This window comes from Thamnophis elegans, chromosome 1 (assembly GCF_009769535.1).
Source record: "Thamnophis elegans isolate rThaEle1 chromosome 1, rThaEle1.pri, whole genome shotgun sequence".
Taxonomy (NCBI): domain Eukaryota; kingdom Metazoa; phylum Chordata; class Lepidosauria; order Squamata; family Colubridae; genus Thamnophis; species Thamnophis elegans.
This window is the reverse complement of record NC_045541.1, coordinates 114,444,668-114,457,495: the sequence shown is the minus strand read 5'-3', so window position 1 is coordinate 114,457,495 and position 12,828 is coordinate 114,444,668. Positions and strand designations below refer to the sequence as shown.

The 12,828-nt window shown below is 42.3% G+C and overlaps 1 protein-coding gene across 1 annotated transcript in view; it reads right to left on the bottom strand.

The window, feature by feature from the left end:
* Window positions 1-12,828, bottom strand: part of RGS6 (regulator of G protein signaling 6) — a 253,325-nt gene that overhangs the window by 23,194 nt on the left and 217,303 nt on the right. The window contains exon 15 of the mRNA XM_032235282.1: window positions 11,654-11,840. Coding sequence (XP_032091173.1) covers window positions 11,654-11,840 — 187 coding nt within the window. The remainder of the gene's footprint in view (window positions 1-11,653; window positions 11,841-12,828) is intronic.

The window sequence follows — 12,828 nt, the reverse complement described above, 5'->3', positions numbered from 1 at the left end:
GGAGGTTTCCCTGAAGCCTCCAAAGGGCAAAAAAACGACCCTATGAGCAAACCGGAAGTCACTTCCGGTTGCTCGGAGGGTTGGTTTAAGCCCTCCGGAGGTTTCAGGGACCTTCAGGAGGCTTCCCTGAAGCCTCCGGAGGACTAAAAAGGACTTTACGAGCAAACCGGGACTTCTGATTTGCTCATAGGGTCCTTTTTAATCCTCCGGAGGCTTCAGGGAAGCCTCTTGAAGGTCCCTGAAACCTCCAGAGGGCTTAAACCAACCCTCCAAGCAAACCAGAAATACGTTCCCGAACTTCCTGTTTCCCCATAGGGCTATTTCTTTTGCACTTCTGGAGGGCCTCTGGGGGGGGCTCTTTTCACCCTCCTCAGGCTCCTATAAAGCCTCTGGAGCCTGGGGAGGGCGAAAAATGGCTTTAAAAAAGGCTGAACTCAGCTGGCCAGCACACGCATGTGCACTGGCCAGCTGACAGGGCAACACCTCACATGCCCTGACAAATTGCTCGGCGTGCCACAGGCTCACCATCCCAGGCCTAAGAGATAACAGGCAGGCAGTTGCCATGGAAGTTCTATGTAGCTAAAACTGAATCCCCTTTTAACCACAGTCTTCCTAGTTCCAGTGAAAGGTTATAATCTAATCAGGGTTCCAATCTGGACTCAGATTTGTTGTTTGGACAAGTTGTCTGACATGTCTCTCCTTGTTCATTAGTGTGTTCATGCATGCAGATCCATATGATGAATCATGCACAGACCTACATTAATTATATGTACATCTGGGAACTGGTAAACAGCAACTCTCTTAAATAGATTTTAAAATGGATTTATTCTAAATTGCTTACCACTTTATTAAGTTTGGAATTATTAAGCTTTATTAATGAAGAAAAGGCCTAGAAGGAAATCAACAAATGACTTGGAGACAGAGTGCAAAGTTTCAGGGACACTTTTTTAGACAAAATGTTGACACAAATATGGAAGTAATGGTTTTCACATGAATACAATTTTAGGAGGGTAGCTACAGTCTTCTTTGCAACCCACTGAGGAGGACATCCAGCTGTTCCTGGCTCAGCACTGCTCCTTTTCCTGGACCTGATGGATCTGCTGTCTCCAATTGCTCCAATTTGAATAATGACTTCAGTAATAGCTTAGTCTTATTATGCCCTCAGTCTGTAGCTAGAAATATGTTGTCTTGTGATAATTCACTATATTGGCCTATGGAGCTGGTTGTATCTGCTGATATGGGATATGGTAAAATATGTGGAGCTTTCAGCCCATATGAAGAAGCAGCAATTACTATTTGACAATAGATGGAAAACAGATGAGGAGACATAAGCGAATGCTTTGGAAAAGGATTCCCTGTGGAACAGGTGAACATCAATTTAATGATGTTCCACAGTGATTTCACAATTCATGAGAATAATTCTAACACAGTCACAAAGTAATAGGCTATCATTTTATCATTTAGAGCAGTGGTCCCCAACCCCCGGTCCGCGGACCGGTGCCGGGCCGTGGAGTACCTGGCACTGGGCCGCGCAGCGGCCGGGGGCCATGATCGCTGCAGCGGCCGGGGGCCATGATCGCTGCAGCGGCCGGGGGACATGATTGCTGCAGCGCAAAGGCTCCTGGGCCGTGCGCAAAAGCTCCTGGGCCGTGCGCAAAGGCTCCAGGGAAGAGAGCCCCGCGCTGGTACGCACGTGATATATAAACAATCAATGTGTCGTCGCGAACAACGCTCCCCCACCCCTGCGCGCGCTCAGCGGGCCACGGTAAAATTATCAAAGGCTGACTGGTCCGCGGCGATAAAAAGGTTGGGGACCACTGATTTAGAGCAAGGGTGTCAAACTTGCATTATCACGGCGTTGTCACATGATATATCGGGACTCTCACCCCCGCTAAAATCGGTGGGGGTGGGATCAGAACATGACATTTATCCAACCAACCAACCAACCAACCAACCAACCAACCAACCAACCATCCATCCATCCATCCATCCAACCAACCAACCAACCAACCAACCAACCAACCAACCAACCAACCCAACCAACCAACCAACCAACCAACCAACCAACCATACCTAAGATAGTACTGACCCATTGCTCCTAGGGTTATGCAGGGTTAGATTCTTATAGGGCTCTAGTCACAATATTTTTATCAACTATTCAATACATAACCTTTTAAAAATATGTTTAATGACATATAATTTAATGTATACATTTTTTATAATAATATATTATAAAAAAGTCCTTAAAAAGACCTTACTTTTGGCTATTTTAACCAGTAAAATCACTAAGAGAAGACAGACGTGACCAGTGGTGGGATTCAAATAATTTAACAACCAGTTCTCTACCCTAATGATTTCTTCCAACAGCCAGTTCACCAAACTGCTCAGAAACTTAACAACCGGTTCTCCCGAAGTGGTGCGAACTGGCTGAATCCCACCAATAGGCATGACCATGAATAACTAAAATGGCATTGCAAATATTGATTTTTGGGTTACAAAGAAATTTTAGCGTGTATTTGCAAATATTGCGTGTAATTGCAAATATAGAACCCACAAATTACAAAGATTTTCTAGTTTTGGAGACCTAGATCAATCTGTCCGTCTATCATCTTGAGATATTTCTATATTTCAAATTTGTCACACGTGCAATTCTTCCTATGTTCATCCAAGGCTCCACTGAGAACTACATCCAGTACTGGCTAGGCAGATGCCTCCGGGAAAATTCAGCTGAGCTTAATGCAACTGGTCTTTTTTCATGGTCTCCTCCCAACATTTTCCCACTCAACTTCTGTGGGTCATTTATATATTTTCCCCAACCCTTTTAAAAAGACACTGACATACAAATACGCATTAAAACACCTGCAGAAAACAAAAGGTTGAATCTACACTAAAAGGGTATGTTTTTATCCAATTAAAATATGTTTAAAACTAAAGAGCAGAATTTAAAATATAGCTATCAAATGCTGACAGATGTTTAAAAAATATTAATTACTTCAGGAAAAAAAGTATGCCTTTCCTTTCTTCCTCTTCCAGCCTTTTGCTCTGTTCCACAGACAATTAAGCTTTGAATATGAATGTGAACGAAACAAAAGAGATTTTCTTTTCCTCCCCTTTTTGCTTTATAATAGGCATATTGCAGAGTGGAGTCCTTGGTGTTCTCAGAGCTTGATTGTTGACAAGCTTGCAAGCAAACAACCTTTCTCAGTGAGCACCAAGGACTCCACAGTTCAACTCTGAACTACAGATATGCCCTTCTGTTGGACATCACAGAGTCCTGAACTACATAAAGACACTCCCAAAGCAGAGGAAGGATCTGATCCAGGGTGTCAAACTGACAGCCTGCGGGCCAGATGCGTTACATGTAGGCCACACCCACCCCAGCTCCGTGAAGGGAAAAATCATCGGGAAATGTTATGTGGCAGCAATGTGATGACGTGAGTTTAACACCCATGGACTCTGATTAGCGGCGGGATTCACTTACCTTCCCTACTGGTTCACAAATGTGAACGCACATGCCACATTTGAGCATGTGCACTGACTTCTGCGCATGCGCGGAAGGCCACGCATTACATTGGGGTGGATGGGTGGAGCCTCCTGCAGCTGCTGCTACCGGTTTGCCTGAACTGGAGAGAACCGGCTGAATACCACCTCTGACTCTGATCTAGCCAAGCCTTCCTGTAAATCAGGCGCTACCAAATTCTATCTTTTTCCGATGAAAATTGTAACCTCTCCTGCATCTCCCCTCCCCCCCTAACCTGAAGCTTATAGGATGAAAACAAAATGTCTGGATTTCCTTTGTGCACCAAAGCTCTTCTGTAGAAGGTCACCAAGTCTAGGCAAGGCAACATCAGAAAGAAGGGCAATGAACTGGCATGTGGTTTTATAGCACGACTATGTTAATGTGGATTTTGAAAATCACTATGTGAAGGAGTGCCATATTGAGAATACGAAATAAGTACAAATAGAGGCTATGCCTCATGATGCTTTTATTGACCTCAGCACAGGCAAGCATTTTATAGAAGACAGACAGCAGAGAGAAACTCTATGAAGTTTTATAAATGCAATATGAATCAGAAATTAAGATGAAGTCAAAAGAACAATTGGAGAAGAACATAGCTTTAAATGGTTTTCATATGCACATTTAAAAGAAAGAAAGGTTCAATATGGATAAAAGGACAGATGGAATTAAAAAAATACAATACACAGGTTGAAATGGAATTATGTGCAAATGATGAGCATGCAATAGCAAAAATATACAAATTTAAGATTTGAAACAGAAGAAGAGGTTAAAGACTGCGAGCTGCTAATTTTGGATATAACATAGAAAGGAATATTTGGAGAGAATATGGGTAATTTTGTGTCATTTAAGAGTAAATTTTCTATAGAATGATATACCATTGGTATGTGACACTTGGGAAATTATAAAAAAAAAGTATAAAAGTATTTCAAACGAGGCATGAAAATGTGAAAAGCACAAGGGGACTTTTTTATATATAGATGGCGAACTAGTGAGAAAGCTAAGAAATTTTGGATTTAAATTCACATAATGATGAAAAGGATTTGAAGGATGAATATTGCTAAGCAATCAGAACTTTTTTATTGGAACCTATGGTTAATGAATTAGAAAAGATTTATGGTAACTTGATATTATAAATTGTAACTGCAGAAAGATTATTATATACATCACAATGGAAGAATGAGGACATTCCCATAGTAGAAGAATGGATTACAAAAATGTCCAAATTTGCTCAAATGGCAAAACTGACCTGGTCAGAAAAAATACAATTTTTTTTTTAAAAATTGGAAGTTTTATATGGACTTTTGTTGAAAGAGGATTTGAATACTAAGAAAGATGAGGACTAAATGAAGGGGTGAAAGGATTTTTCAAATATTTAAGAAGAGGGAAGGATAATAACAACACAATTGTCTGTTAAAAAGAAGGTCAGGAGTAATCTATATTTCTTAACTTTGGGTTATTCTTCTTCTCTTGGAATTTTCTGAATTTTTTCCCCTTCGCTTTTCCATTTGTTATTATGTGGAAAAGTTCAATAAATATATTTTTGAAAAGAAATGAGGGCAACACAGTTTTGTGTAAAAATGGCTTGTACTAAGTTACATAATTAGCTTAAAAATATGACCTGATAGTTCTCAACTTAGCGCCAGAGGTGGTATTCAGCAGGTTCTGACCAGTTCTGGAGAACTGGTGGTAGAACTTTTGAGTAGTTCGGAAACCGGTAAATGCCACCTCTGACTGGCCCCGCCCCCATCTGTTCTCTGCCTCCCGAGTCCCAGCTGATCAGGAGGAAATGGGGATTTTGCAGTAACCTTCCCCTGGAGTGGGGAGGGAATGGAGATTTTACAGTATCCTTCCCCTGCCACGTCCATCAAGCCACGCCACGCCCACCAAACCGTGCGTAAACACAGAACTGGTAGTAAAAAATGTTGAATCCCACTACTGCTTAGCACCATAAAGGGGTCTGGAATTGAGTGAGATGTCATGTGACCATTTCACTTCCAGCTCATCTGGCTACTGTTGATAAATAAGTATGCAGATCATTAAGTATAGTGGGGTGCAATTGGAGTGGGAGAGGTCAGGTACAGGCAACAGGACCCCACTAGCATGTGTAAATCTGCCACAGATTGGGCCGACCCAGTGCATGGAAATTGCCGCAGGTGATAGATCTGGGCGTCTCTCTATCCCACCATTCTTGGGAGGCCTCCATTGATTACAGAGACCAACAGTGAGCATAAATTGCTCCACTTACCCTCACATTTTTCTATAGCTGCTGACAGTCATGCCCAACCAATGCCCGGCACAGCTTTCTACTGAGAGTGGATGTCTTGTGCCATTCTGCAGCCATGTGCTTTTCCAAACTGCACCCTAATTTCTGAACAACTGAACTCCTTAGCTTTCCATACTTCCTAGTCTAAAAAGGCTAGTGAACTTGATCATTTAGAAGGCTAGAAAAAAAATGCTATTTCTAGCCCACAGATGACTGTGCGCACTAGCTTTCTATGCTTGCCTCCTCGCACAATGATGTTTCATAAGTTGCAGAATCTATGCTATTTTTTTCAGACTGTATGGTTAGCATCACAAAATGACTTCATTTGTAAGCAGTGCTGTTGGAGAGCAAAAGAAAGGTGATAATGCAACAATAAGAAAAGTGGTATGTTCAAGCTTACTTTAAGATACTGTATAACACCTTCTGCATACAATACAAGCCACGTCTTTAGAAAGAAAATATGAGAAACACACTCGGCAAAATTCTTGGAACAGGTTTGCACTATGAATTTCACTAAGACCTAAATAGGAATATGGGAGATAATAAGAAAAAAGAACCTATAATGATAATTACTTCAAGTCAATGTCAGTGTAAGAAGAGATCCGGTTTCTCTCTCCTACAGCAAGCTACAATGATGACCCTGGCTAGGTTACAGAAGGGCACTTAGCCAGCAGTCCAGCATCTTGGAAATTCTAGACAAGGATTCTGGAAACAGTTGGATCTTTTAAAATAAGACAGCATTATCTCTGCCTGCTGTATTGGGTAGTCAATGGAGCTTAGCAAAGCAAAAATAAAAGCATCCCTCATTTTTCTTTTGTGTGCAAGTATGGGCTTTCCTCCTCCTTTCCCCTCTTAGATAATAGATAGGCGAATTCTCATTCAACCTTAGATGATGGATGGGAAGGCACTAGCCTAACTGCTCCCAGGACAATTTCCACTTTCTTTTTCTTTGTGTTATCTTTTTGTGGTTCCAAACAAGAACCTGAAACTTTCTGGCAAGACAGAAAGAATGAGCAGCTAATTTTAAACTGTCACAAAGAGTAAGGTTATTTACTAAATTGCTTATTTTATAATCAGCCTTAGTCTCATTATAGAGCTTACATGCCCATCAAAATATGCACACAGAGACATAGATAGAGTCAATGATGTAAGGAATAAAGCAAAAGCCAAGACTCATTACAAGAAGAAATACTTCAACGTTACATATGGCTCTTTAACAGAGGCCATTTACAGATTGCCAAAAAAATGAGAGAGAGAGAGGGAGGGAGGGAGGGAGGGAGGGAGAGGGGGAGGGAGAGGGAGAAGGAGAAATAGAAATATATCACCAAAAATTGGGATGGTGAGAAAGAAAAATGTGCAGGAAACAGAGGGCAGAGCTTAAGTAAATATAGCCAGACTGAGAAATAATTTATACAGTTCACAAAAGGCCTCCCAACTATTTCATACAGTACCTCCATTTCTATCTGAATCATAATTTTAACCTTATCCCTAGCCAAGACTCTTACTTTGCTGATATATCCCTGTGCAAAAAAAAAAAAAGTACTTCCTCACAAAATTAAATGTGCAGTGGAAATATGGCAACTTTTTTTTTTGCAGCTCTTGTTCCTTTTCTCCTGCCATTCAAGAGAGGGACAGGATGTGGCTTTATTCAAGCTGTTCACAATTGCAAGCATTCTACATTACAGCCATAACTTGTCAGCTTCTTCCAGAAACTGTCAGCACGATGCTATGCATTTGGTCACATCTTTCAGAAGTTTTAAGTAAAAAGAACGTTTGCGAAGTAAAATACCGTAGATGTGGTTTTGTATTCCTTGAAAACCAGGGCCAGCCCTCACTGTGGGTTTGGTTGCAGAGTTATTTTCAGAAACAAGCCTGCATTTGAGCCTGACATACGTGTGCTTGTCAAGGGGGGTGGGTGTGTGACTTACAAAGATTTGTGCCTGCTGCTTCAAAATGTGAAGTCAAGAGATGGTATGCCATAAAGCCACCGGGTGCTGCAACTATCTTGGGAGTGACTGCGCAAATCAATGTGATGGATGGAGCATTTCTGCATTTTGGAGCAGTCTTGTTTTATGGCCTACATGTAAGAGTCACCTGGGCTTTCGGCAGCCCATTCAGAAAGAAAACCCAGATTTCCTCTTTCAGCAGTGGCCTTCGATGTAACACACCCAGTATTTGCTATCACTTGCCATCAAGACTTCATCAGAACTAGTTTTCAGCAAACACTCCGCGGCTCTCAAACCTGAACTGTAAGCAGGGGGGAAGAAGCTATTTAGTATCTGTTGCCAAGAGTCCAGACTTCCAGAAGTCCCCAAAAAGGACTGCGAGCTGGTTAATAGTCTGCATCTGAAATGTTGTAGCAATAGCACTTAGACTTATATACCGCTTTAAGTGCTTTACAGCCCTCTCTAAGCAGTTTACAGAATCAGCATATTGCCCCCAACAATTTGGGTCCTCATTTTACCCACCTTGGAAGGGTGGAAGGCTGAGTCAACCTGGCGAGATTTGAACTGCCAAATTGCAGTCAGCTAGCAGTCAGCAGAAGTAGCCTGCAGTACTGCAGTCTGACCATTCGGTCACTGTGGCTCATGTAATTTAGTGCTGGGAGGGAATTCTGGGAACTGAAGTCCACACATCCTAAAAGTTGTGAAGGTTGAAAAATTATGCTGTGCTGTAGCTATTCCTACACCCGATACCTTTGACCACTTTAATACCAGTTTTCTAGCAGAGACATTACACTGCCCTTGATTTCTATCAAAGCCCACCTTCCCTTATGCCTCATTTTCTTGTCCTGACCCAAATCTTAACACGTTCCTCTTAGCCAACGGTGAAACATGGGATCTACAATTATATGGAATGAAACAGCAACTCTGAACAGAAGTCTAGGATAGGCAGCAGAAGAGAAGGGAGAAGGGAGGCAAACCTGTTGCTCCACTGCCCAGAGCTGTGGCTGTGTAGCACTGACGGCAGGTGGTTCTTCATTGTGACTCACTGTTCTTGCTGCGTTGGTAACTTTCTCTCAGTCAATTTTATGCGGTGACCAGGAAATTGACAAGCTGGAGACTGAATAACTATATTACTAGCAAGTGGGAAGAGAGATATAGGAGGGTCCTTCTACTGCCTCAAGTTGTAGATCCCCTGCAGGATTAGACAACTTGGTGTCCCCATTCAGGTTTTAGAAGCAGTACACCTTCCAACAACCTTCTCACTTGCTATGATGGTAGGACTGACAGGGATTGTCTTTGTGAGGGTCCCATCGGAAGCCAGTTTGGAGGAGGAGAAGGAGGAGCTGGAAGGAGCTCTGCATCAAACCTATGTATCAGTGGTGGGTTTCAAATTTTTTTAGAACCTCTTCTATAGGTGTGGCTTGCTTTGTGGGAATGACTTGCCAGCCATGTGACCAAGTGGGAGTGGCTTAGCAGTCATGTGACTGGGTGAGCGTGGCCAACTTGTAAAATGTGGAGAAGCTCACTTAACAACGCTCTTGCTTAGCAACCAAAATGTTGGCTCAGAAACTCTGGCATTTGAAGCATGTGAGTCTTAAAGCTGTCAAGTTACAAGACCCTTGCACCCCTAACCCTTTAGAAAAAAAAACCCAGGAGTGTTCAAACTTGACAGCTTTAAGACTTGTGGACTTCAACTCCCAGAATTCCTCCTCTTGCTCTTCATCTTGATGATGTGCGGACGGCCGGTGGGAGGGAGCTGGAACCAGTTCTAAACGGCACTGTAGATTTTTGGAACCTCTTCTATAGAAGAGGTTAGAACTGGCAGGAAACCAACCCTGCTATGTATGCACCTGAGAAATCAATTCCCGGATTCAATTTCTGAAAAATATAGGATAGTTCCAGTAACTGTGGCCCTAACCTCATATCTATATACATATCAGAATTTATAATATAATTTTTGAAGGAAACTGCAGGATGAAACAGTTCCTTGCAGGAAAACTCAAAGGTAGCAGGGAAGACACTGCCTGGAAACTTCTCCAGCACTGCCTATCCAGCTAGCCACCGGGTCAGAATGCAGTATTATAGGCTAACTCTGCCCATTGCCAGCAGTTTGAACCTGAGTGGCTCATGGTTGACTCAGCCTTCCATCCTTCTGAGTTGATAACATGAGGACCCAGACTGTTGGAGGCAATGTGCTGGCTGCTTAAAGAGGCTGTAAGCACTATGAACCAGTATATAAGGCTAAGTTCTATTGCTATTTCTGGAAAAGGAGTTAACCAGGGAAGAATGCAGTGGCAGCAGTTGCAAAATATTTCTTCTCAAGTCCATTCTCTCTGGGCACTGCGGTGAATCTGGCTGCAGATGTTGCCAAGAGAGTGTGCGAGCAACTGTGTCCATTCATTTGTTCTGTTGAACTGGATGACGTAACCCTTTCATCCTCCCACTCGCTCATCTGAGATCTCCCTCCAGTAATGGTGATTCTATCCAATTAATCTAATGGCCTCCACCATGCATCCCCCCCAAAAAAAGTGGGGGTAAGTGAGAGAGGCAGCAATTGCTCCATCACATTTTCATGATTACTCAGCCTTTCTCTTCTCCTGGCAGGCAAAACTGAGCAAGTGATTGCAAAGAGTCTCTGTAATTGCTCACCTGCCTACTCCAATTGCTACCTGCTTGCTTCGATTGCTGATTTCCTCACTTTGACCAATGCAGCAGGAAAGATTGGAAAAAGAGGGGGAGCCAAAGGCTTAAGTAGAGGCCCACCTTGAAAAAATCATCCAGGAACAATTAAATATTTTTTTTAATGTATCTAGTTGGAAAACGTTGGCTTACTCTCTTTAGAGTCTTGGATAATCTTATCTTCCTTAGCGTATCTATACTTTCTTTTAGTAATGTTTCCCACTTTATACCACAGGAACGTGGGATTGCATGTGTACGTGCCCATACATGTAAACTCAGATCACAATTTGAGTCAGAGGATGTTAGGTTTTACCCATGATATCTGTTCTCATTGTAAATGTTCATATTCAGGAAATACAACATTTGGTAGTTTCAGCTAAGCTCCTAATTGTTCTCTGCCGCTTTGAAGTATAGGACACAGAATAATTTGTTTAAGTTACAGAAAGGCAGTGTCTGCCTGAAAGTGTGAAAAACTTCCTAACAATACAATCAGTACATGAAAGGAACCAAGGATTGCTAAACAAGCATGTCAAATATGTTTAATTTGGACTCCTGTACTTAGCCAGGGTGGGGAGGGGAGGGGTGGACTTGATGAGCATCTAAAACTTTACAACTCTCTCTCTCTCTCTCTCTCTCTCTCTCTCTCTCTCTCTCTCTCTCTCTCTCCCTCCCTCCCTCCCTCCCTCCCTCCCTCTCTCTCTCTCTCTCTCAAGGTGTAGATAAGGCTATCAATGGGGTGCATGCCAATAAAAGCCTTTTATGTTTATAATAACCTTGTAGATTATTTAAGGCAGCGGTTCCCAACCTGTGGGCTGTAACCCACTACCGGCCCATGGCCTATTCGCATCTGAGCTACGTGAGTGGTGGTCCAGCACATAGACCCATTTGCATGAGTGGTGAGTGTTCACAGCCCCACCGAGCTATGCGCATGCATGCTCCTCACACAAAATCATGCCCTCTTCCTCTCCTCCCCCCCGACCCCGGGCCGTCCACCTGGAAAGATTAGGGAATGCTGTTCTAAGGAACTACAGGTGATAGTAGCAAACATTATCATCTTTTTTAAAAAAAGATCCATTTATAAATTTCCTTATTCAATTCATGTTTCTGCTCCTGATTAAGACTGAAGCATCTCCACTTTACACATTAATAAGTTATGCATTTTCCAGGGACAGTTTAGCAGTTTAAAAGCTGCATTTCCCGCTTTTGTTCTAGTGCATTATTAGAAATGACCATCCAAGTCCGAACCTGTGCATCTTCATATGTGTACCTCCCTGGGTCTTTGACGTTTTGGCTTGTGATTTCATAGCTGTGAGAGTCCAGGTTGATGGCACTCTGGGCCCCAGGAGCGAGGAACTCTTGCCAGATCTCTTCTACTCTGGTTGCTACATCTTGAAATGGTTGTTTTTTGAGATCTTGGACAGCCAACCAAAACCTGCATTGAGGCAACAAAGAAAGAAAATGTATCCCAGAAAACTTGAGTCAGCTGCGCCACCAAGATTCAGGTTAATTTTAGCCCAATCTTTTTACAGCCAATATCCAACTGATATCCAAATGTCTATGGAGATTCTCAGTCATCCAGGTCACGGTTGTCCCAAAGGTGCTTTTTCAAGGGGCAACTGGACTTTCCACAAGGAGTATAAATCCTTCCCTTACCCCACCATCCAGTCAGAGCTGAAGAAGAACATTTTCAAAGAAAAAACAGAAAGTCCGGTTGCCTCTTGAAAAAGGATCTTTGGGACAACTGATATCCAAATAACTATTGCCAGACCCATTAACATGTTGTAATTTCTGAGTGATTCTGAAAGAAAAATCACATTTTACAGCCTCTCCATGCATTGGTAATGCATTTCAACCTCTCCATCACTTTTTAGAATCATGTACAGAGAACTTATGAAATTAGAAAGAGGAAATAGAGCTATTTTGAATATGCTTTTGATATGCTTACTAAGAACAAACTGAAATATAGTCTCCCCACCTCCTCCTTCCAACAAGTATCTTGTGTCAAATCCCAGAGTAATCAATGAAGAGAAGGAATTGTTTCAGGCATAAAAAGTCGGTCTGGCTCAAATTCAGTCTAATATTTTTAACCCTGTTTATGTTGAAGATCACTTGGCTTTATCCTATGCTATACTACTTAAGCGAAGGAAGTTTGAAAGGAAAACTCTTCATCAACAGAGCAATATCATAGCCAGGAGATTCTGATTGATTGATTGATTATCTACCACCAACTTGTCAACACTCAGTAACCATATAGATTTTTGCCCTGAGTTTGCTAGAAGTTGATTTTTGCAGATAACTATTCTACATAATGCACCTTTGCCATCTAGTCATGATGGCCACATGACCACGGAGACTTCTTCGGACGTCTCTTCCACTTTGAAATGGAGATGAGCATGGCTCCCTAGAATCGGGAACGACTA